The sequence below is a fragment of the Trematosphaeria pertusa genome (assembly GCF_010094035.1).
Source record: "Trematosphaeria pertusa strain CBS 122368 unplaced genomic scaffold BU26scaffold_2, whole genome shotgun sequence".
Lineage (NCBI taxonomy): Eukaryota > Fungi > Ascomycota > Dothideomycetes > Pleosporales > Trematosphaeriaceae > Trematosphaeria > Trematosphaeria pertusa.
The window spans coordinates 199963-225202 of record NW_022987213.1 but is presented as its reverse complement, the minus strand read 5'-3'; the positions used below and the strand labels follow the sequence as shown (position 1 = coordinate 225202).

Genomic DNA, 25240 nt, shown 5'->3' with positions numbered 1-25240 from the left:
CGCCAGGATGCGAGAACAGTGTGCCAAGATGAGAAGGATGCGTCAGGATGCGAGGGACTACCTCGCGCACGAGGCGCTGGTGCGCCGCGGCCGGCTGAGGGTGGAGTGGGTGCTGGAGGAGCTTGCTCTGATCGAGGAGGACTCCGGCAGGAGGAGGAAGAAGAAGAAGAAGAAGAAGCAGGCGGCGGGAGAGTCCTCCATGGCTGGCGCGGAGGACGTCGTCCAGGCGGTCGACATGCAGGCCTCTGCGGCCACAGCATCGAGCATCAGCACCAGCGGAGGGCCTGGGAACAGCAGGCAGCTGAGGAAGCGCAGGAGAAACGACGGGGACGAGGCGGAGGTCACCGGCGCGGACATGGAAATGCAGGACGAGGAGGCGGCGCCGTCGCCGCTCAAGCGATCGCGCACAGGGGCCAGCAGGAGCTTTGCCTCCTCTGCGCTGACAACATCGGCGACTGATGCTCGTCCGAAGCGGAAGCTTCGTGGGAGTCAGGACGCGGGTGGCGATGCTGTCGCGCGCGGTGCGGGGCCGGCTCCGCGGTCCGGGCCTTCTTGGGGGGGTTCCCCTCCTCTTCCTCCGCCTCCGGCTTCGAGAGGTCGAATACGAAAACCCCCGTGTGAGGAGCCGGCTCCTCGCCAGGCTTCTCCCGCTTCCGCTTCGCCGGCTTGACGCCCGCTGCCGCCGTCTTCTGCTGCCGCGACGCCTCGGGCGCCGAGCCGCCGTCTCGGAGGCCCTCCTCGGTGATGCATGGTGAGCAGAACTTGTGGTGCATGCGCTTCGTGTGCTCGCTCCAGTCGACGGCGCCAGAGATGACGGCGGGGTGGGCCTGGCCATCGCGGACACACTGGGGACAGGAGAAACTCTTGCTGAAGTCTCCGCCGGCGATGTGCTTCTCTTTGGTGTGCCGTGTGAGGGAGGAGCGGTCCTTGTAAGGCGTGACTTTGCAGAGAAGGCACCTCCACTTCCTCGCCCTCTCCCTCGACGTCTTCTCCGCCTTGTCTCCGTCCTCTTCCTGCTGCGCGTTCGTGCCCTTGGTCTTTTTCGCCTTGCGCGTCTTCGGTAGCGCCGCATCTGTCGTGGCCGCTTGCTCCGGCATCGGGACGATGTGGGAGGGCCGCAGACTGTCCCACGCCTTGCGCACGTACGAGACCAGCCAGGTCATGGCCTTCTCGGAGCGTCCTTCGGCCCTGACGTCAAAGACAAGCTCCTCGGCGCTCTTGCGGTTGCGGTTGCCGAAGCCCCTCTCGCCCGTCCACAGCTCCACGAGACAGCCGACGTCCACCATAGCATGGTCGCAGTCGCGCTTGGCGGGCCGGGACTTCTCGCGGAGCTCCTCGGTGGACTTGCCGGCGGAGCGGAGCGCATTCGCCTCGGCAAAGTACTTGGCGCGCGCGTTCTGCAGGAGCAGGTCGTACAGCGTGCGGCGGCGCTGGTCGAGTGTGGCCTTGGCCTTGGCGACAGCGGCCTTGTTGTAGGGGCGCGCCTTCTGGGCAGCTTCGAGCTCCTCGCGCATGCGGGTAATGTCGCGCCGGCTCTCGATGCTGCGCTTCTGCTCTGCCGAGGCCTCGATCGGCGCGCCGGGGTCGCTCTGCTTGGAGAGGTCGCGCATGGCGGTGAAGAAGGGCCCGTTGGCTTGGCCGCCTGCCGCGGCGCCGAAGCGGTGGTGGGCAAGGTCTTCGCGCACATGCTTGGTCTGGTAGTTGTCCTCGAACATCTTGGTGGTGTGGCTGGCGATGAAGTTGCGGACGGCGGACGTGAGGGAGCCGTCGTACTCCATCAGCGCGCCGAGGCGGAAGGCGTAGATGCGTGCGAGGGTGTTGAAGCCCGCGACGAGGAGCACGCGTCGGAGGGTACGCCAGAAGGAGGTGTACGACATGGGAAAAATCGGGTCCTCCAGCTTGTCCTTCTTCCATTTGAGGTGCACGTAGTCGACTGTCTCGAGGTTTGGCGTGCTGAGCATCTCATCAATAGACTGATAATCGGCCTCGAAGGCTTCGAAATAGATCCCCACCGCGCAGACGAGATGCGTCAGGCAGAAAAGCGCGTAAGGGAGAAGCGTCGTGGTGAATTCGAAAGAGTCGCCTTTGGTGTGCTCGAGGGCGTTGGCGCGGAGCTTGTTGCGGTTGATGTTGAAGGTTGTGACGAGACGGCGCCGGTTGTCCTCGTCCCGGATGACGGCAACGGTGACGTCTTCGTATTTCATCCCGATGATCATGCCCTGGCGGAAGCCGAAAGAAAAGAGGAGGACGAGTGCGTGGAAGATGACGCGCTGGATGGGCAGGACGAAGGTGATGAGGTCGGCGCAGAGCCAGAGCGTTTTGAGAATGAGGCCGATATCTGCCACGGTGAACTCGACTTTGTTGTACAGTACTACGTCAAAAGTCTGGTTCCCGCACAACGCACGGCCCCCATCCTCAAAAAAGCCGCCACCACCTTTTTGTAAATATTTATCGTACAATACTCTATATACAGAATTTTTTTTGCAGTTTCGATAATTTGGTGTTCAATACTTCGTTTGCCGCCCTCGGGCTTTACGGCAAGCCTCTAGTCGTCGCGGCATACTGAGTATAAGGGTCTTGATGAGCGCATTAGGTATTTTCCGCCACGACGCCTTCAGAGCCTCACAAAAGCCATCCCACTCACTTTCTGCTCTGCTAAAATTGGCGAATTGAGGATAGTCGCGATGGAGTATCTTTTTCAAAGCCCACCAGAGGTGCTCGATTGGGTTGAGGTCCGGTGAGTAGGGGGGCCATTCTGCCACCCAGATGCCGTGAGACTCCAAGAACTCGCGGGCGTCGTGGGACTTGTGTATACGAGCGTTATCTTGTACAAAGATTTGCCCGGGCTTGTAGTGAGGCAGAAGGCCTTCTTCAAGAGCTTCCAGATAACTCCAGGTGGTGTAGCCATTGCGCTGTGAGGTGTTGTCGCGTTCCATGATGACCAAGGGACTCCGCCTTGGGCGACCCCGTTCATCCAGCCATATCGCTGCCCATACCATTTGCGCGGGCGGACGAGACTTAGGGACCTCTGTAATCATCTCTGGTCTCCATTTCTCTTCTGGGTATCGAAAGCACCACTCGGTGTTGTTGCCAGAAGTCTTCTGCACTGAGCACTCGTCCGAAAACTTGACTGTACGCCTGCGCCAGCGGAAGTGGCGATACTCCCTGCAGAACTTAAGGCGTAAAAGAGCGCTCGCGCGATTGATTTTTGGCCTCTTTTTACACCTAAAGTTCTTTAAGCCCTCGCGTTTGAGAGCCCTGTACACTGTTGCCTTCGAAGGTCGACCATCCGGTATCGTGAACCCAGCGTCGGTGATAAGGGTATTGTACTCAATTTTCGGCGCGGACCTAGCCAGTCTCCATAGTAATCGAATCTGGCGACGCGTTAAGTGCTTAGGACGGCCAGAGCGACTTCTGCTTTTGTTGCTGCCGGTTGTATAGAATCGTTTGATAGTGTCGCGTATACACTTCGTTGTGCAGCTGAATTCGTCCGCCAGCTCCGCGTTACCAACGCCAGCCTCATGCTTCGAGATAATTAAATCGCGCGATCTAGGAGATAATTCAGCATGCCTTCTGCGATTTCCGCTTATTTCTTGCCCAAAAGAACGTCGTGGCGGCATTGTGTAGGTGGGTGGAAGTTTGGTGTGGGATGACGCGTAAAAACGCGTTCTCGCTTAGCGAACCAGACTTTTGACGCGCAGCTGTAGTCGGGCTTCGTGGACAGACCCATTTTCTCGGCGCCCTCGTGGTAGATCCAGTTGCTGACCAAGGCCACAGGCCCCTCATCGACGGAGCAGTGGTTGGACGGGCTCAACTCGCGCTTGGGCAGGAGGACTTCAGCGTCGGCAGCAGCGATGAGGGACTTCCAGAAGGTGTTGAGCGAGCGAGCGGATTTGATGGCCTGCTCCTCTACCTCCTCTCTGTCGTCCAGCACGACCCGCGTCACCTTGGACACCTCGACGTGGATCTCGAGGAAAGTGCAGCAGTGCTGGATGGCGACGGGACAGCCCCGGCAGAGGTCGACCCAGACATTGTCGGCATTGACGCCGGCATGACACTCTTGCATGTATCTGTCGGCACGCATGTGCATCAGCTTCGCGTCCCATACGGCGGGCGTGGCCTGGGAAGGGGTGCGGAACTTACCTGTCCCAGAGCAGCAGAGCGCGGTCGCGCTGTTTCCGCGTCGATTCGGCGATCTTGGGCTTGTAGAGGTGCTTCAGGTTGCCATCTTCGTCGGTTTTGGGAGCATTGCTCGCGAACACAGCAGCTACCCGATCCTTGATGCCAGCGAACAGCGACTTCTTGGGCTTGGTGTCCTGAGGCGTGGGGGAGGCGCCAGCCTCCTCCACCTTCTTGGCCTTGATGGACATGGCGGAGGGCGGAAGAGGGGAAGGGGGAAGGGGATGGGAGAAGAAAAGGCGCGCGGCGTGCGGGAGAGAGGCATAAGAAGAGCAAGGTGAGTGAGTGTGCTGGTGGAGTCTGCGGCGTCCAAGCCGCTCTCTTTATGCTTGCCGTCCATTCTCTCTCCTTCTCCACGACGGACCGGACCGTGATCGTCTCCATTTTCTCATCCTCCTTCTGCAAGGCACGCTGCCATTGCCACAGCCCTCAAGCCAGGGGTCCGATTCCAGGCCTCGTCGCCATTACGGAGGCGGTGGTTGAAGCTCAGGCTGGGCTGCCGTTGCTGCGTTTTGGGAAGGGACGTCAGGCCAGGGCGGGCCAAGGCGGCTGGCATGGGCCAACTGGCGCTAACCCAATCCGATCCAATTTTCGTTGCAGCAGTGCAAGAATTCGTTCGTATTTCGACGCCAGGCTGTGCAGAATGCCTGTTCGGCATTCTCACGTCTATCCAATGGCAATGCGCTCTTCTAACAAAGCATAGCTCAAGCAGATAGCGGGTTCTGCTATGCAACGTTGCGCAGATTATGCGCTGCTTAGGTGTAGACGAACATTAGCTAATAATTAAAGTTAGCTATTCCCTCTAATATCTATAGAGAAAGCGCGTTATTAAGAATTTAGTAGCTTTTATTATATCTTAAAATTATTACTTTTATCTTATAATATCTACCTAGTACTAGTATAGTTTCTTAAGTTATTACTATAATATTTTACTCTAACTTAAGTAACTATTTAGATTCTACTTATATAATAATTACTAAGTTTAAGTATCTTATCTCTTATAGCTAGCTTAAGAGTAATATCTCTATTATTTTAGTATCTAGTAAGCTATTTAGAAGAGATACTTATTAAATATTTTATTTTAATAGCTAATAAAGGCTTTCTATTTCTTTAGTTACTACTAGTAAAACTACTAAAACTAGAATCTAACTCTAGATAAGTATATATTAATAAAAATATAGCGTAAATTCTTAATACGTTTTTTAAGCTTTTATTTAGTATACTTTTTATCTAGAATTCTAGTTTTAATATAAAAAGTATTAATATAATAATAGACTAGAATAATATTAGAAAACTTCTCTACTTTCTTAATAGAACTTTAAGTAAACTCTTTTAGATATAGGTTAAAATTATTAATAGTAAGAGAGTACTATTTATATATATAGAGAATAAGACTACTATAGTTATTTAGAGCTTCTAAAGTTATAGTTATAACTTTAAGAAAATATATATAAAAAGTATAACTAGAATTTCTAAATATTATAGAATTACTAGTTTTTACTTTAGTAGCTTATAATATATAGTTAGATATAAAACTAATAGATATATTAATAATATATTAAAGTAAGCTATAGTCTAGAAGTAGATAAAAATAACTAACTCTCTATTATAGTTACTAGAAATACTATAGCTTACTAACTTTACTTCTATATTAATATATATATTTATAATTATAGTTAAAAAAAAAAGTAGACTATTATTCTATTCTAGAAATTAAGACTTAAGCTACTAGTAAAAGTCTAAATATAAATAAAACTATAGCTTAGCTTTAGATATTATAAACTCTATACCTAGCTATTAGTTACTATAAGAATAGTCTTTTTAATAATATCTAAGTCTAAGATATAACCTAGAATATTTATAATTAGAAAAAAAGTAACTAAAAAGTTCTTTATAGTCTAGACTATCTATTAAATTAAATTATTAAAGTAGTAAAAGATAGTACTAGTTAGATTATAGTTATTAAGTATAATAGTAGAATAAAGTTAAAGATTATTACTAATAAGTAGAAGAAGACTCTATTAGAAAGTATAGATATAAAATAGTAAAGTAAAAAATAGAGAACTAAGAATAATAAGCTAATAGTAAAGAAAAGAGATTAGTATAAGGTTAGTAAGTACTATAGTAATAAGTATATCTAATATAAACTTATTAGACGCTAGCCTAAATAAGTACTATATTATATATAAGAACTCTAATTATAATTAGAAATATATAATATAAGATTAATGTTTCTTAGATTCTATACTTAGTATCTCTAGTTCTTAATAGTAGTAATAGCTTATTTTAGTTAATAGAGATTATCTATAAAGCTATTTCTTATTTTAATATTACTTTTAAAAAGATTAAATTAAACTACTACTAGTATTTTTAACTAATATCTAGTAATATTACTCTTTACTATACTCTCTATAGTATATATAATTTTCTTTATATTAACGTCTATAAAGAGTAAACGCTTAACGCTCTATACTACTAAACGCTCTACAATTTCTTAGCAAGAAAAATTAACGAAAATTAATAGGTTTTTCTTAAATAACTAAGCGAAACCTTAATATATTTCTTAACAGATTTATGTATATATTTCTTATAGTATATTATATCTTATAGTAAAGTTATACTATAATATATTACGTAATTAAAAAGCTATACGTATTTAACTAACTTTTAAGAAAAAATCTAGTTTACTTCTAGTTAGTACTATTATATCTCTATAATAATATATAAAACTTATAGTATATAGTATTTATATTATAATAAAGAGTTCTAGAAAACTTCTATAGCGCTAGCTCTTCTAAGTATAGTATAATAAGGGATAGAAGTTAGAAAAATTTCTTTTTAAAGCTTTCTTCTTCTAACTATATATATATATATATAGTTAATCTAGCTCTATAAATATATTATTTTATATATTATAGTTAGTTTTAACTATATAGAGCTTATAAACTAATAATATAGTAGCTTTAAGTAGTTATTTAAAAGTAAACTCTTTTTAGTAGTATAGTATAGAAAGATAGAAAGATACTAGAACTATCTTAAAATTATTACTTCTAAATATATAGTAGGCTTATAGTATATATAATCTTATAATATATAACTTTATATAGCTAGATTATTAATATATATCTATAGTTAGAGAAGAAAACTCTAGAAAGACTTTTTATAAATTTCTATCTCTTATTACACTATACCTAGAAGAGCTAGTACTATAGAAGTTTTCTAGAAACCTTTATTACGTTATAAATACTATATACTATAAGTTTTATATATTATTATAGAGATATAATAGTACTTACTAGAAGTAAACTAGATTTTTCTTAAAAGTTAGTTAAATACGTATAGCTTTTTAACTACGTAATATATCTTAGTAGAACTTTACTATAAGGTATAATATACTATAGAGAATATATATATAAATTTTTATAGAAAAATATTAAGGTTTAGCTTAGTTATTTAAGAAAAATAAGTTAATTTTTGTTAATTTTTATTACTAAGAAATTATAGAGAGTTTAATAATATAGAGAATTTAATAATAAAGTATATTAGTAGTAAAGTATATTATAGTATATTATATCTTATAGTAAAGTTATACTAAGATATATAATATAATTAAAAAGCTATATATATTTAACTAACTTTTAAAAAAAAATCTAGTTTATTTCTAGTAAGTACTACTATATCTTTATAATAATCTATAAAACTTATAGTATATAATATTTATAATATAATAAAGATTTTTAAAAAACTTCTATAGAGCTAGCTTTTCTAGATATAGTATAATAAGAAATAGAATTTTAAAAAAATCTTTCTAGAGTTTTTTTCTCTAACTATAAATATATAATATATAGAGCTAATTATTTATAAATAATTAGAAGGTATAGTAAGTTACCTAATATAAGATAAAAGAAAAAGCTATTTTTAATTAGAAAGACGCTAAGTCTATATAAGTAAGCTTTTACTAGTACTCTTAGTAAGAAATACTAAAACTTTAGAAAGCTAGCTATAGACAGCTCTATAATAGCTATAAGGCGTAGAAATTATAATATTATTAATATATATTACGCGAGAATTACTTACAAATATATACGATAGCTATATAAAATTAAGTAAGTATATAGCTAATAAAGTTATAGCTAGATATACTAGTATATCTAGTTATAGTTACTCTATAAATTACTTCTAAATAACTTTAGGCCTGTAGATATACTTATAACGTCTAGTAGCGCTGTATTATTACTACCTATTACGCTAGAATTACTTAGAAATATATGCGACGGCTATATAAAGCTAAGTAAGCGCGGCGTAGAGCGTAGTTATAGGTAGGCGCGCGTAGGCTAGCTAGCTAGCTAGCTACAAGTATAGCTTTCTAGATTTTAACTAACACTATAGATAGCGTAGAATTTCTAAATTTTTAATATTCTATAGCTAGAGCGCTCTATAGTAGCTTATAGAGCTATAGTAGGCTCTAATTAGTAGCTATACACGCTAGCTGTATATAGTAAAGCTAGCAACTAATACCTAAACTAATACTAAATTACTAATTCCTAACTTGCTAATCCGCGCCGCTAGCGCTCTTAGGCACCGCTAGCGCCCTTAGGCACCTAAGAGCTCTCTGTAGGCACTTGCAACGCCTGCTAGCGCCGTATTATTACTGCGTTTTGCGCTAGAATTGCTTAGAAATATATGCGACGGCTATACAAAGCTAAGCGAGCGCGGCGCAGAGCGTAGTTGTAGGTAAGCAGGCGTAGGCAAGCTGCTAGCTAGCTGCGGCGCGCAGGTTAGTTTTCGAACTTTTAATATTCTGTAGCTAGAGAGGCTGCGCAGTACTCTAATTAGCCGCAGCCCTATAGTAGTATAAAATTCTATCGTCTAATTAGCTAATTAATTATACCTAATCGTACCTAATTCTAATTATACTTAATTAATTTTTAGTAGAACGTCGAAGTCTCTACTTACTTAACGCGCTAAGAGGTTCTACCTCTTAGCCCTAAATAGCTTAACGCTAAAGACTAGCTTAACGCTAAATTTGTATACGAGATAGTTAATAATTATAAATTAAAGCTAAACTATCTAGAGTAACGCGATTTTTACATAAAATTAGCCTGCGATTTATTTCTAAATATATTCTAAGGCGCTAACTAGCTACCTCTAGAGCTCTAGTAGTTATTAGTAGTACTCTAAAGGTTCTACTTATAGCGCTTTGCCGCCTTTCTAGCTACCTTCTACGTATTAGCTTCGACTCTAGCGTTAACTATAGCGCGTGCTTTTACTATAGTTAGAACGCCTCTCTTCTATATATACTACTAAGAGGTACTTTAGCGCTACTTACGTATCTACGCTACTATAGTAATTTTATAAAGCTTATTAGTATAGACTTAGTAGAGGTTAGCTATTACTAACGCGTATACTAGAAAGCGCTTAACCTAGTAGATATTAAGCTTTCTCTATCTTAACTAGTTGCGGATTATAGTAAGCTCGCGCTTATAGTAGTAATAGCTTATATAGTTACTAGATCTAGGTATAGATAGTAGTAGTAGCGGCGGTATTAGAGTACGTAGTAGCTATAGGCGCATCTTCTAGAGTATAATTTCTAGATTCTATAGCTAAATACTCGCCTTCTTCTACGCTAAAAGAATAACGCTAGGTCTAAAAGTTACCTTGCGTATACTTTAAATTACGTTAAAAAACTTAAGTTTATTAAAATTAGTACAACTAGTACGCGTAGCTTACTTAATCGCCGCTTTATAATAGTACTTAAACGGCGAAAAGTATACTATATTAAGCGGCTAGAGATTGTAAGAGGTATAGAGAGGTAGCGTAAAGTAGATAATTTTCTTCTTATCTACGTAATTAAGAAATTTCTTAGTAGAATAGAAGCTAAATCTATTAAATATAAGCAGCCTCTAGGCACCTTTTTAACACTTGCCTAACTAGAGATTAAAGTATTTAAGCTACTCCTGTAAGAGCTCGTCGTTAGCGTAGCTAGAGAAGAATAATTTAACGCTATAGTTGTTAGAGAGCGCGCTGTAGGTATACTACTTTTCGAGGTAGACGCTACCTTAGGCGATTAAGAGAGGCGGTAGAGCGACGCCGTTAGCGCTAATTGCTTTAATTAAGGTTATATAATCGCGGTTAGTATTACTCGCGCTACTTTACTACTACTTCTAGTTAAATATAATAATCTACTATAAGCCTCTATAGCTAATTTAAAAGCTAGTTTTATCTATATTATAGTAATCTAAGTTCTAAATTCTAAACTCTACTATAATCTCTTACAGCGCGCGAAAATAGGCGCTATATACTTACTTAGAGTTCTAAGCTACTTAATTAATTTTCTAATATTTCTACTTAACGCGGCGATAATCTAGATTATATTTAAGCTACTAGGTAACAAAGTACGCGCTAAGTTTTAGAGCTCTGCTAGACAGATTAGCAAGGTCGAGAATGCGTTAGATAGCTAATTATAGCTATAGAAATAAGATAGGTATACCTAAATTATTATAGCGCTTAATATACTGTCTAAGCGCAAGCTTCTACTTAGCGTTAAGTCTTTAGTTTATGCTAGGGCGGTTTATTTTACTCTATTAGCTCTTAAAGCGTTGTTAAAGGTAGTCGTATAGAACAATAAAATCGCGCGCTAGCTTGCTTAAATTTAGCTTAATTTAGCTATTAGTATGCTCTAAAGCCTTCTAAATACGCTTCTCTACGTTGTTGTACGCGCTATATCTACCTACTATTACGTTGTGTAGAAAAATCGCGTGTTAAATATAGTAAGAGAATAAAATTTAGCGTTAAGCTAGTCTTTAGCGTTAAGCTATTTAGGGCTAAGAAGTAGAACCTCTTAGCGCGTTAGGCAAGTAATTAGGTAATTTTTTCGTCTAAATTAGAAACTAAAGTTTCGCTAGCATTCTATAAACTTAATTATAATTACTCTACTTATATCTTACTATATAATAAGCTAGCTTGCTCTAGATATCTACTAGCTCTCTATCTTAGTATAGCTTTAATTTAACTTAGATTACTTATTAAAGAATTATTCTATAATTATAATACTATCTTAATACGCTTTTATACTAGATAGCTAAGTAACTATATCTCTTTTAGATTAGAGAGTTATATAATCTATTTTACTAGATCTATACTATAGAAAACTATATTCTATATAATATATATATATAATATCTATATAAACTATACTATTATAAGCTATTCTCTTAACTAAGACTAAGGCTTACTTTTGTAAGAGAAGGTAAGAGGTATACTTTAGGCTAGAATCTTTAGTAATAAAGGGGTAGAGGTAATAATACTATAAATTGTAAGTCTTTATAGTAATTTAATAAACAAAGTAATAACTATAAGAAGCTATAAGAAGTAAGCTTCTCTTAGTTATATATATACGCTATCTTAGCTAAATTAGATGCTAAGACTCTAGCTTCTATAGATTACCTAGATTAGAGTCTAATCTCTTAGATTAAGTTCTAATCTATCTAATCCGTCTAATCTATATTACGTAACTCTAATTACTTCTATAACTCTATACGTAGTTTCTTATTCTATAATTCTAGGCTTAGCTTACTATTTTCTTTATTCTAGCTAGCTAACTCTATTCTTAATTCTATAATTGTAACACCCGCCCTCTCTTCTAAAGCGTTATCTTAAAGCTCTATTCTATTTCTAGGTATAGTGTTTTATTATTCTATACTATTCTTATATAAGAGTAGTACTACCTATAGTTCTATAGTATTATATTCTCTCTTCTCTTTCTATTTCTGCTATACCGCCTACTTATACTAAGTCTTTAATAGTTTACTACTACTATTACGCTAACCTTATTCTGTGCACTAGCGCTAATATATCTAATAACTCTTATAGCGCCTACTATTTCTATAACCTACGTTACGTTATTAAGGTATTCTTTAGTTATTACTTAGAGTATATAGTAAAGAGTTAGTTCTATAACAAGGTGTTAGATTAGAAAGAGGTAGAGAAGCTAGATTAGCTAGCTACTAATTTACGTTCTTAGTAGTCTAAAGCTAGTCTTAAGGTAGAGCGCCTTACTAAGACTTAGTAGGTAGAGTTAGCGCGCACAAAGGCTCGCCTGCATGTAGAGATAGATTATTCTCGCGCTAAGAAGGCATCCCTGCGCGAATCTTAGTAGTCTGTAGACGCCTGTAGCAAGCGCTTACAAAAGTAGTTAGAGTTAGTATAGCGTTATCGCGACGCGCTACTTTTAAAAGATCTAGCTAATATTAAGAAGTTAGAGTAGTTAGAGTAGAAGGTATAGTAACCTCTATAGCTATAACCTTCTATTTCTCTAGTTAATCTCTTTTAGTTATTTAACTAGAGTTATCTAGAGAATCTAGAATTCTAGTCTTTAGGTTTTAGAGTTAGTACTACTAACAAAACTTCTTAAGTTTCTTAAGGTAATTCTTAAGGTTTTCTAGTAGTTTCTAGGTGTCTTTCTTTAGTAGGTACTCTTTCTACCTAACTTAGTATTTCTACTAACCTTATATACGCTTTCTATTTAGTATTCTTTTAACCTTAAAGTTCTTATCTAGTTCTACCTTAGTTTGTTTATTAAGTAGTACATTGTTAGGTACTAGCTTAAGTTTAAATTTATAGAATATAGAGTATATTTATATTATTAGTAGTAGTTTTAACCTAAAGTTAATAGGTCTAAGTTTTTTATTAATTTTAAATAGTCTAATTTATAAGTAGTTAAGTTTTTCGCTAGGTTACTTAGTACGCAGATTTTTTCGCAGAATAAAAACTTTACCTCTCTTCTTAAAGGTTAGTCTCTTAATTCTTTTCTTATTTACTTATTAGGTTATTCTTTCTACTATTTTTTATAGTCTATTGTAGATCGTTCTTATTTAGCGTTTCTTTTCTTCTACCTTTAGAAAAATTATAGCTATATATATTAAGAATCTATATATTCTAGCCTTATAGCTATAGCATGCTTAGTAGAGAGTTATCTCTATAGTTTCTTGTTTTACTATATTGTATGCTAGTTATGCTATAGATAGTAGCTTAACCTAGTTATCTTACTCTTAGTTAATATAGTTTCTTAGGTATTCTTCTAGAGTTTAGTTTATTTATTCTATCTAGCTGTTAGTTTGTAGATAGAAGCTAGTTAATATTTAGTTACTTATTTCTATTTAGCTAAGTAGTGCTCTCTAAAACTTAGACGTAAATAGTTTGTTTCTATTCGTAGTAACCTATTCTAGTATCTTATACTAGCTAAATAGTTATTAGCTTACCTTATAAGCTAGTCCTTTAGCTTTAAGAGTTTTGCTAGTTAGGTAGAAGTACGTAAACTTAGTAAATTAGTCTACTATTACTAGAATAGCGTTGTACTTTCTTCGTAATATAGGTTTAACTAACCTAGGTAACTTTATAATAAAGTCTATAGTAACGTACTACTATAGCGCTATAGGTAGTTCTAAAGGTTGTAGTAATCTATAGAGCTAATATCTAACTACCTTATTTTATTAGTATTCTATACACTTCTACACTATTCTAGTAACTTTTTTCTTTATTATAAGAAATCTATATTCTTGTTATAGCCTCTTAAGAGTACGCTTAATTTCTTAGTATCTATGCGTTATTATGCTGTAGAATTTCTAGATAAACTCTATCTATAACGTTTCTAGCACCTTCTACTATTCTTATCTATTAGATAGCTCTAGTCTATTATTCTACTAGTCTTAAATTTCTATAACCTAGCTAATCTATAAGCTATTATATTCTAGAGTTCTATCTAGTCTTATATAGAGTACGGCTTTATGTTTCTTCTTTATAGTATCTACGTAGTTAGCTCTACGGCTAAGCGCGTCTACAGCTCTATTTTTAGTGCTCTTTTAGTGTTAGATTGTAAAGTCTAGCGTAGCTAGCGTTTCTACCTACCTAACTTATTATCTATTTAGCGTTTTTGTTGTTATAAACGCTATAAGGTTCTTATAGTCTAATACTACGTTAATAGAGTACTTAGCACCTTCTAAGTATATTCTTTATTTCTTTATTACTGCTATAATAGCTATAAGTTTCTTGTTATACACGTTATAGTTAAGTTCTAGTATTAAGAACTTTCTTAAGTAGAAGAAGCATAGTTAGTACTTACCGTCTTCTCTAGGTTAGCTAAGACATGCTTCTAGAACTCTATCTAATATATCTATTTTAACCTGTATTAGTTTATTTTTATTAAACGTTTATAGTAGTAGTACGATAGTAAACGTTTATTTTAGCGTCTTAAACGCTTATTACTATAGTTTCTTCTACTTAAACTCTTAGTTCTTTTTAGTAACTTCTATAAGTAGTATTATAATCTGTAAATACTCTTAGATAAACTTTTAGTAGTAGTTAGTAAATTCTAAGAAGAATTGTACTTCTTTTACTATCTAGAGTATAGGCTAGTCTAGAACCGCCTAGACCTTATTTGTTTCTATCTAAATTCTCTTCTAGGTTAGGTAGAATTCTAAGTAGCTAGTTTTTGTATAGTAGAACTTACTCTTATCTAGAGCTATTAGAAGTTTGTATTTCTTAAGCTTTTGTAGTATTTTCTATACATAGTTCTTATATTCTTCTAGTTCTCTCTTTAAGTATACAAGTACGTTATTTAGGTAGGCTATAGTAAACCTTTCTATATATTTGTATAGAGCCGCGTTAATTATGCTTTAGAACGTTGCTAGTGTGTTAGTAAGTCTAAATAGTATAACTAGATATTTATACAGGCCTTCTCTTATTCTAAATACTATTTTCTACTTATATCTCTTTTTAATTTATATTCTATAGTATTCTTCCCTAATATTAAACTTTGTAAACTACTATGCTCCCGCAAGCTAGTTTATAAGTTCTAAGATTATAGGTAATAGATATTAGTTCTTTTAAGTTACTTAGTTAAGCTGTTAGTAGTTAATATATAATCTAAGTTATCTATTCTTTTTTAGTATAAATAGTACTAGTAATACTATTAGGCTCTAGCTTTCTTAAATATATTCTTTTTATAGAAGTCTTTCTAGATACTTTTAGAGCTTCTCTCTTTGTATATAGCTAAGTAGGTATATAAGTCTAGGTTTTAGCGTAGCTTCTTCTTCTATAGGTATCTTGTAGTTCTATAGTTTATATTTAGGTAGAACGCTATCGTCCTGTCTATTAAATAGTAACGCGAACTTCTTATAGTTCTTTTTAACCTTCTAAGGTAGTTACTCTATATTAGTTTACAGCTTCCGTATCTATACAACGCTAACGTCTTAAGGTTACCTCTTTACTTGTTTTGTTAAACTTACGAGGGATATTCTTCTAATCTTTACCTCTAGCTTTTAGTAAGCTCTTAGGTAGTGTCTTGCTCTAGCCTTCTATACTACTCTAGGCCTCTTCTAGAGCTCTAACCTAATCTAACTAATATTAGAGTTATGTCTTTATAGCTAATTTAGCTCTAGAAGTACGTTTATATTTTCTAGTTCTATAATATTATAGAATTATTATTTCTATATTCTCTAGACATCTAATACCTATACCTTAGTTTCTAAGTAAATCTATTCTTAGCTAAAGATAGGTAGCTAGTTATCTGCGAGTTATATTTAGTATAGCTATTATTTTTCTTAAAATAGTATATTCTATAGTTTTACTAAGCTAGCAAAAATATATATTCTTACTACTCTACTATCTATATAGGCTGTAAACTTCTTATTTTCTAGTATAGCTTTTACGCGTAGCGTTCTAGATTTTAGAGTAATAATTTTGCTAATAGTCTAATTAGAGTCTTTCTAGGCTAGACCTCTGCCTTAGAAGCCTACTAGTTTTTTAACTTTAAGGGGGTAGCTAGTACTAATTCCTGTTTCTTTTCTACTATGTATACTAGATATCTTTCTAGTAAGTATATAGTCTAGTAGAGCCTTATATATTTATCTTTTGCCTTTTTTCTATAGTATAGGTATTTCTATTCTAGAAAGTACTATCTATAGTCTAGCGTATAGTAATTAGAGTATTAGGCTATCTATTCTATAGTTTAGTATTATTCTTAATAGTATTAGTATTCTATAGCATATTAGTTCTATAGTTTAGCGCGGTATTTCTTACTATGTATTTCTTTAACTAGTTTAGGCGTTACCGTTCTACTACTTTTCTTCTTAGGTTAGAAGTTTATATACGTGGCTACTTGTATTTTCTCGTCGTCTAGCCTCTAGGTGCTAATAGCTATTTTAACTACTACTCTTTCTTCTTTACTATAGATTACTAGAGGGTACGCCTAGTAGATATAGTTATAGCTAGAGTAGTCGCCTTCGCACAGCTAGCATAGTTCTTATTATAGGCGTGCTTTAATTTCCTAATTATGTATAAGTAGTCTAGAGAGTTTCTTCTCTTATAATAGTTTAGTTAGGTGTACTTTGTAGAAGAGGTCTTAACACTTACCTCTTCCTACACACCTTAGTTGCTACTACTTAGCTTTTTAGGCCTTTAGGTTATTTATAGAGAATTCTTAGTATATTTTCTAGATATACAAGTATACTTTCTTATCTATAAGGTATTCTACTAATCTAGCCGCTTTCTTAAGAGTTTCTAGTACCTTCTAGAATTTCTTATTAGTAAATAGAATATTCTAGTATGCATGCTAATAGTTCTATACGTTATAGAATTCTACGCATATTTAGTACTATTATACGTTAATGCGTTATTAAATAGTATCTAGAGTAAGGTGTTCTATATACGCTAGGTATTCTAGTATAATAGCTCTAATCTTTACTAGCTACTATTCTAAGTTAACCTTACCTCTCTAGTATGTTATATATTTATTATTATAGTATACTATCTATATAAAACTATTATAGTCTACTTAGATTATCTTAACTATTTTCTTTTTCTTTAGGTATTTTTGCGTAAAGTGTTCTTTTTCTCTATAGACTAGGCATAGTTCTTTCTTAAAGTATCTTGCCTTGTTCTTATTCTATAGAGTTTGTTTTCCTTTCTATAGAGTCTTAACCTAGTCTAGGTCTATAGAGTCCTCTTAGAATAGAGTCTATAGTTGTTTAGTCTTAACTATTAGTAGTATAGAGCGATTCTTACTCTATTAACGTTCTAGGTTTTGTTTATACTACTAGTTATTAATTTTTACTACTATTTCTATTGTGTTGCTTAGGTTCTTAGGTTGCTTAGCGTGCGCTATATTGTCCTTAACTAACTCCTTTAATCTCTTGTAGAAGAGTCCTGCTAGCGCGAAGTTATTCTAGTCTAGGCGCGCGCTTAGCTACCTAAACGTTGCCGTATACTAGAATGCTAATCTAGTCTATTAGAGCTAAAACAGCTTCTCTTAAGCTATCTTATAGGCGTTAACTTCTCTAAACGTCTCTCTAAGGTGCTTTATAAACCTAGTCTAGCTTTTAAAGATTTTATCTATAGACTATTATATCCTCTTTATATTACTCTTGTTTTCTAGCTAGTCTAATATGTAGAGTTTAGCCTACGTAAAGGTCTCTTCTTTTATATTTATTATTACTTCTAGAATCTTATTCTTATTCTATAGAAATACTATAGCGTTATATTATAGGTAGAGTTCTATAGCTACTAGAAAAGCGTTAAGGTTTTCTCTCTTGCTATTAAAGCGTTGTAGTAGGGCGATCTTAGCCTAAGCCTAACGCTTTACCGCAGCTAGCTCTTCTGCTTAACAAACGTCTATCTTCTAGAGCGCTATAACAATCTATTAGAGTTTTATAATCTATTCTTCTATAGTTAGCTTCTAGACTTAGACCTTTCTAGGCTAGGTTCTAACTATTAATATAATAGTTCTACTCTTTAACGTTAAGTAGTTATTTTGTTACAAGCTATTCTCTTAACTAAGACTAAGGCTTACTTTTATAAGAGAAGGTAAGAGGTATACTTTAGGCTAGAATCTTTAGTAATAAAGAGGTAGAGGTAATAATACTATAAATTACAAGTCTCTATAGTAATTTAATAAATAAAGTAATAACTATAAGAAGCTATAAGAAGCAAGCTTCTCTTAGTTATATATATGCGCTATCTTAGCTAGATTAGGTGCTAAGACTCTAGCTCTCGTAGATTACCTAGATTAGAGTCTAATCTCTTAGATTAGGTTCTAATCTATCTAATCTATCTAATCTATATTACGTAACTCTAATTACTTCTATAACTCTATACGTAGTTCTTTATCCTATAATCTTAGGCTTAGCTTACCGTTTTCTTTGTTCTAGCTAGCTAACTCTATTCTTAATCCTATAATCGTAATATATACTATATAGAGAAGAAAGTCTTCTATATTATATTATATACTATTAAAAGCGCTACTTAATATAGTAAGTAAATCTAATAATAAAGCCTTTTTTATTTAAATTAGTAAACAATTAGACGGCAAGCCTGCATCTGGAAATAGAGGCAGCCCCGTTCGGGCAATCCGGGCCTCGCTTACGGTTTTCGCGCTACACCCAAACTGGCAATCGGCCTCGACGTCCGCCATAAAAGGCCCTCCCTTCGCCGTCATTTTCCCTCCCTCCCCTTACCTTTTTCTCTCTACTCCCATCGCTCTATCCCCACGCCCCTCGTCAGCGCCAGCTGCTCCCATTGGGCCTGAGCAATCCCTTGTGAGGCATTTTTCTCGAATCTCCGTCGCCGTCCAACATCGCACTGCCTTGCATCTTCACCCCTGTGCGGACTGCGCCGCCTAGCTCTTTATCTCTACTGATGGCTGCTGCTAAAGCTGCTTGTGCGCTCCATCCGCAAGCATTTGGCAGCCTACCGGCTTTCTATTCTCTTATTCTCTCATGCTCTCTCGCACGAGCTCTTTACTTCTCTATGTAAGCTCTCTCCCCTTCTTTCACAAGATGCTCGCTCATCCTGTGCCAGCGGCAGCTGCGGAGGAAGGGAGAATATCCCTTCCTGTCACAGGCAGCACCGCCGTGCGCGATTCCGCAACTCGTCTTCCCCTGCTCCGGACTCGCCGATGGCAATTACCACGCCCTGCTTTATTCCTGTTTTCAGCGAACGAATGCACAGCACTCACGCCATTGTCTCAGCTCTGATACTCCTATACTGCGCCCCGCTCCCTCGGTTGCATACGCTGGGCTAATCGCTCGCTCAGCTACCGTGTCCTGCTCCTAGCTCCATCTCGGCGGTGACGCGGCCATCTATTCGCATGATGCATTAATTTGGCCCTCCCGGCGTCTGCACCGGCGCCACGGTTACAGCAGGATGCTCCGGACTCGCATGAGGTATACGGTGTTGCTGTAACATCGCAATGCAACCAGCAGGGGGCCTAGTGCCTGGAAGCTGGCAGCTGACAGCTCGGAGATGGCGGAGGGCGTGCCGTAAGAGGTGAATGAAGCCCCGCAGACCAATCGCCTGAAGGCACAGGGCACCGTTGGCGAGAATTACGCATTCATGCGTTATCTGGCACGGACTCGTCCGACGTACAGAGGGTCTTCGACGATCGAAGAAGGAGCTGGCGATCGGCGGTTTTGTTCGAAATGATATAGATTCTTGACCAGCTAAAAGATGCACACGATCGCGATGTAACGACCGTTTGCTGGCCAGTCGCCAGATGAGCTAGGCCGACCCTTGATACCGCGTGACCTCCACAGCGCCTGCGAGAGCGCGATAACATGGTCGTCTCGGAGACGCCGAGGCCGACGGGCTTCGAGTCGTCCTCGCTTACCCTGTAGACGGCGTCCTTGCACTGCCCGACTATTTCTGCGCTAGGTGCGGCATTTATGCGAGCTCTTCAGGATTCTCCCTCTCAGGCGGCGGTGTTGGCCGTGGCACATAAAGCGACACTTAGTCCGGAGAGGGAGAGCGACGTCTCAATCTTCACAGATTCGCCAGCAGGTTGCTATACCAAAATGGCCTCCTCTTGCAGCACCTTCTCGCTAGCCCCTTCGCCTCCTATGAAAATCATTCCATACGGTCCCCCGCCGCACAAGCACAAGCCAAAATCCAAGGCTAATGCAGAGGCCACATCCAGGACGGCACGGTATAACCTTCCCGAAGCCGACTCCTTCAAAGATGGTGGAGAGTGGTTCGACATCGACGATTTCCCAATGCCGGATTCTAATGCATCGCGCTCTCTCGATCTTGGAGTACCTGCTCCGTTTAGAGACGCGGGCCCTTCCGGTTTGCTAGAAGGTATTACCCGCCATTTGTTACAAGCAAACAGAACCCAGCTGATATATGGATGTAGACGTGGTCGGTAGTCGTGATGCCGCCCCCTTTCCGGAGAAACCAGAGCATTACCAGCCTGGCCGGGATTCGCTTGACGAAGGACGGACCGACCACGCCACAAGCATCGCGAAGGCGAATTCGGCTATGAACGGTTTGATTGATGGGAGCAGTCCAGGTAGGTATGCGAGTGGATTGCGGTGCTGATTTACTAATTAGTAATAAGAATTTCCTTTACTTTTAGAGGGCGACGCAGCCGAAGAACGCCACAGTACAACTCACGTCGAGCCCAGCAACGGAGCGTCAGACTATCGAGAGAACGGTTTCTACGCGGCTGCTGGCAACGCAGGATACCGTACTAGACAGCATAGCGATCTCAACGCAGCTAGCAGGTACGCCCTCTCCGTAGAGGACATGGAAGGTATTCGGCATGGTGAGTAGTGTCCCAGCACCAGTTAAGGAGCTTATTTTAACATCTTTAAAAGAGAGATCGCTGGCGGCAGACGAACTACTCTTCGGCGACATCAGCGTAACGAGCAGACCGTCGTTAGCACGCAAACGAACGGACCCTTCATCTGCTGATACAATGATCTCGGCAGAAGTGCCGGACGTAAGGTCAGAACCAGAGCCGGAAGACACGGAGATAATGCCTTGGCCTGCGACATATCTCTACAACGCAGTATTATATATATAAGTTTTTAGGAAATTCTTTTAATACTAGCGTGTTGTAGAATGGTCCTGCCATTCAAGGAATGAGAAAACATCATCAGTACATACCAGACGACTCCAAATGTAACGTTTGCTTTCTCCAGCTTACAAGATGCGACCGCAATACCATTGGCACGCCATGCACGCGATGCAAACAGAGCCGTGCCCGCTGCATCGACCAAACCGAGGAATCCCAATCCCTTATCCATCCCAAAGATCGTGATCGCCGCCCCCGGATACAACGTACCCAACGTATTGAACAGAATCCTCCCTGTAGACGCTGCTATGAGAAAGGTCGCGCCTGCATCCGAAATGGTCCTGAAGGGACACCTTGCAATCTCTGCAAGCATAACTTTGTCGGACAGGCCGCGCGTCACTGCCACTTTGACCTCACTGGCGCCACTGCCCCGGATAAAACCAACAATCGTGCTGGAGGCGAACACGCCGTTCCGTACAATCAGAAATGCTATCGGTGCGCAACGCAAAATCGAGCCTGTAATGGACAGTTCCCCTGCAACAACTGCACCACGACATCTACAACGAGGTCCTGTATGAACGTATTAGAAGCAAGGAAAAAGAAGCCCCTCGCAAAATGCAGAAGCTGCGAGCGCGACATGAGGTTCTGCAACAAAGAACGACCCTGCAGCACCTGCATTAGGCTTAAAATGAATTGCTTTTACATCGATCAGGAGGGTCTGCTTACTCGAGCCTACAAAGTCGACGGCGCTCCTATGCTGGCAAATCAGAAGCTTAATATGCTTAACGATGGAGACCCAAGCGACGATGAATGCCTACGGTGCAAGGCGAAACATCTCAACTGCTCCGGAACACAACCCTGTTACTGTTGTGTCAAGGACCACCACAATCTAAATAATCATGTCTCTGGTTGTAACTGGCGACGACAAGGAGGCCTTCTAGAACGCAACATGGTCGAGCCCTACACTATAGACGAGGAAGGACGCGTTAACCTAGAAACCAACCATGCAGACATTGTTGCCACAGCAAGGACAAGGGGAAGACTTATCACCAAAGATGCCTTCGCAAAGAGCCGGCCTAAGGAGCTGAAGGAAGCGACGAAGCCGAACAGGAAGCGCAAAAGGACCAAGGCCACAGTCGAGCATTTAGCTCAGGCATCCGACGCTGACCATGAAGACAACGAAACCCCAAGAGTCGCGATGACGGTCAGCAGCGACCGGCGACTTCCAGACCCAAGCACATTTGACGAAGCTATGAAGTCCAGCGAAGCAAAGCTCTGGCGACAAGCTATCGAAGAAGAGAAAACCAGCCTAGAAGAGAAGCTTACCTGGGATATCGTACCAATCCCAAAAGAAGTTAAGCCGATCACATCCAAGCTTGTCTTCAAGCGAAAGTACGGAACCGACGGCCAAGTAAGCAGGCACAAAGCTCGTCTTGTCGCCCGAGGTTTCCAGCAGGAGGAAGGCATCGACTATGAGGAAACGTTTGCAGCAGTAGTCAAGCCTGCATCCTATCGCATCCTGTTTGCGATAGCGGCTATCCTTGGCTGGACGATACACCAAGCCGATGTCAAAACGGCTTTCCTTAACAGCACTCTCCCCAAACCCGTCTATATGCGGGCCCCCAAGGGCATCGATCTACCACGCGGAATGTGCTTCCTAGTGCTCCAGGCGATCTACGGCCTGAAGCAATCCCCTCGAGAATGGTACCAAAAGTTTAAAAACACCATGCAAAGCTGGGAATGGCGCATTTCCGCACATGACCCTTGCGTCTTTATAAAAGACAGTACTGGACTCATTTGGCAGGGACGTACAGGCAATCCTCAAATTCAAAACCCAGCTCAGTGAGACTTTCCAGATGACCGACGAAGGCCAATGCTCCTGGTATTTGGGCATGCATATCGAGCAAAAACCAGGAGAAATACACATCCACCAGACGCAGTACATCGACCAGATCCTGGCTAAGTACGGTTTTGAGAACATCACTCCTGCCCACACACCTATGCTCGGCAAATTGACAAAACACGACAATCACGTTACAGATCACACCTTCCGTCACGAATATCAATCAAAGGTAGGATCTCTAAACTTCGCAGCAAATCAAACTCGACCAGACATTTCCTTTGCAACAGGATACGTCGCCAGACTACGCTTCGAATCCGAACTAGTCACACATGGACGCAGTAAACCTTATCTTTGCCTATCTCAACAGTAACCGTTGTAAAAGCATCCAATACTCAGGCAAACACGGTTTCGACCTAAAGGGTTTTGTGGACAGCGACTTTGCCGGATGCGAAGACTCGCGTCGATCCACAACAGGGTGGGTCTTCACGCTGGCAGGAGGCCCCATCTCCTGGAACTCCCAACGACAAAGAACAGTGGCCACGTCTACACTAGATGCCGAATACATTGCAGGAGCGGAAGCGGCAAAAGAAGCCGTCTGGATTCGAAATTTCATCAATGACTTGCGGATCCCAGGTCTCTACGTTAAATCTGTCCCCCTCTACATCGACTGTAATTCAGCGCTTAGACTCACACACAACCCCGAATTTCACTCCAGGTCGAAGCATATCGACGTCAAGCACCATTTTATTCGAGAAAAGGTGGAGGAAGGCGCGATCAATACGGAGCGTGTTAGCACAAAGGACAACCTGGGGGATATCCTCACCAAGCCACTACCACGAGAAACGCATGAGAGTTTAACTACCCGTTTGGGTCTTTCGGGAACTACCGTGAGGTGTGAGCGTCGGGGGGAGTGTTAATTTAGGCCACACACACCTCCCTGCCTACTAGGCCGCAACACCTCTGCCTACCAGGCTACGACACCATAATAAGCCAACTTCCTGTATTTAAGAGCTACCAGTTCACTAGATGCTCAATAAATCATCACTTCTTCTTCCAAGTCTCTACAGTTTTGCGCGACTCAGGGAGTGACGTTAGTCCTCGAGATTGTTACCAAAGCGTATCCCTGACAGGAAATCTTGAACCATGTTACTGAGCAGCCCTACGCACTGCCGGCGAACTACCGAGTCTGTCGAGACGGCATTGTTTGCGAGAAAGGAGATGTGCTTGACCGGGGGCGGCGCGTCCTTGTCGAAGCCCATACGGATCAGGGCGCGGATGGACGAAATGCAGAGGTGCGCCTCCGTCGAGTTTCTTAGGATCTCGACCCTAGGTGGTCGCCCGTGGACCGAGCCTGGGGGTTCCCATGTCCTTAATGCCCTGTTTTGCCTGGAGTTCAATCTCGGGCACCTTGGGCGCATGGATTCCGGCTGCTCTTGTTAGAATGCCGAGGAGATCGGGGGTTTAGGGGGGGGCAGTGCTCCTTCCACATCCAGATCCCCCAGACAAGCGTATCCAGCGCGCCTTCAATCCCACGGTGGTTTTTGCTCTGGATCAGATTATGCAGTTTAGCTAGCATTAGAGGAAGGAGGAACTGGGCGGAACCCGCCAACCTCTCAACCGAATAGCTCGCGCCGCTTTGCGGACAACATCGAACAGGGAACTGCAGCCCTCTGCCAGGTCCTGGAGCACTCTCCGTTCCACACGATCCATATGGCGGTACCTAGTTCCGAATATATAGCTCCGCTCCTGCTTCTGATGTGTGCTTTTCCTCCACGGTTATGAGCCCGGCGCTTCTAGAGAGCCCTACGAACCTACAAAGGGTGATCTCCCCGCGCACACGGAGGAGAGATGGGCCGAGTGCCTTCAGAAGCTTCAATGTCTCTCCATCCTTCCTCTCGCCACGATCGCGCTCAGTCGCGGCAACGCTCAGAGCAGCGCGACTGACGATTTCCACGATCGATCCACGTCAACTTACGCGCCCCATCAACCCACGATACGACCGGCGACTGCGGTACCGAGCACTCAGGTCACGGTCTTAACGCTCGATGTTACGCTACCCTTGGACGAAAATCAATACCATACCATACCATACCATAGGGTCATCGCGGACCCGAGGAGCCTGAGAAGCCCTGGGATGGCACTACAACTCACCTGAAAAGGATACTACGAGAAGAATGGGCTAGGATAACTCTCGACGATATACGGGAGATGATTTCTGAGATGCCCTGGCGCTGCCAAAGGCTTACTGAAAATGGTGGAGAGAAAATACGCTCCGAAAAGTGGTAGTTTTCAAGTCGCTCCACTAGAAATTCCACCTGTATATACTTTTGCATACTGCTCTACAGTCTCACGTACGATAAATATACGTTGCC

The 25240-nt window shown here is 40.9% G+C and overlaps 2 protein-coding genes across 2 annotated transcripts; both read right to left on the bottom strand.

The window, feature by feature from the left end:
- Nucleotides 1-48: 48 nt before the first annotated feature.
- On the bottom strand, nt 49-2360 carry BU26DRAFT_134336 (uncharacterized protein). Its single transcript, XM_033819707.1, has one exon. It carries the CDS (start codon nt 2214-2216, stop codon nt 393-395), a length of 1824 nt encoding a protein of 607 aa, XP_033689149.1. The 5' UTR covers nt 2217-2360; the 3' UTR covers nt 49-392.
- Nucleotides 2361-3586: 1226 nt separating this feature from the next.
- Nucleotides 3587-4370, bottom strand: BU26DRAFT_499963 (uncharacterized protein; the record flags this gene model as incomplete). The annotated part of the gene is made up of 2 exons (XM_033826448.1): nt 3587-4070; nt 4144-4370. The coding sequence occupies 2 exons, from the start codon at nt 4368-4370 to the stop codon at nt 3587-3589; spliced, it is 711 nt and encodes a 236-aa protein (XP_033689148.1).
- Nucleotides 4371-25240: the final 20870 nt, after the last annotated feature.

Bases quoted from the DNA above. Each gene is read 5' to 3' on its own strand.
- BU26DRAFT_134336 (XM_033819707.1), bottom strand. From the start codon at position 2,216: ATGATCATCGGGATGAAATACGAAGACGTCACCGTTGCCGTCATCCGG.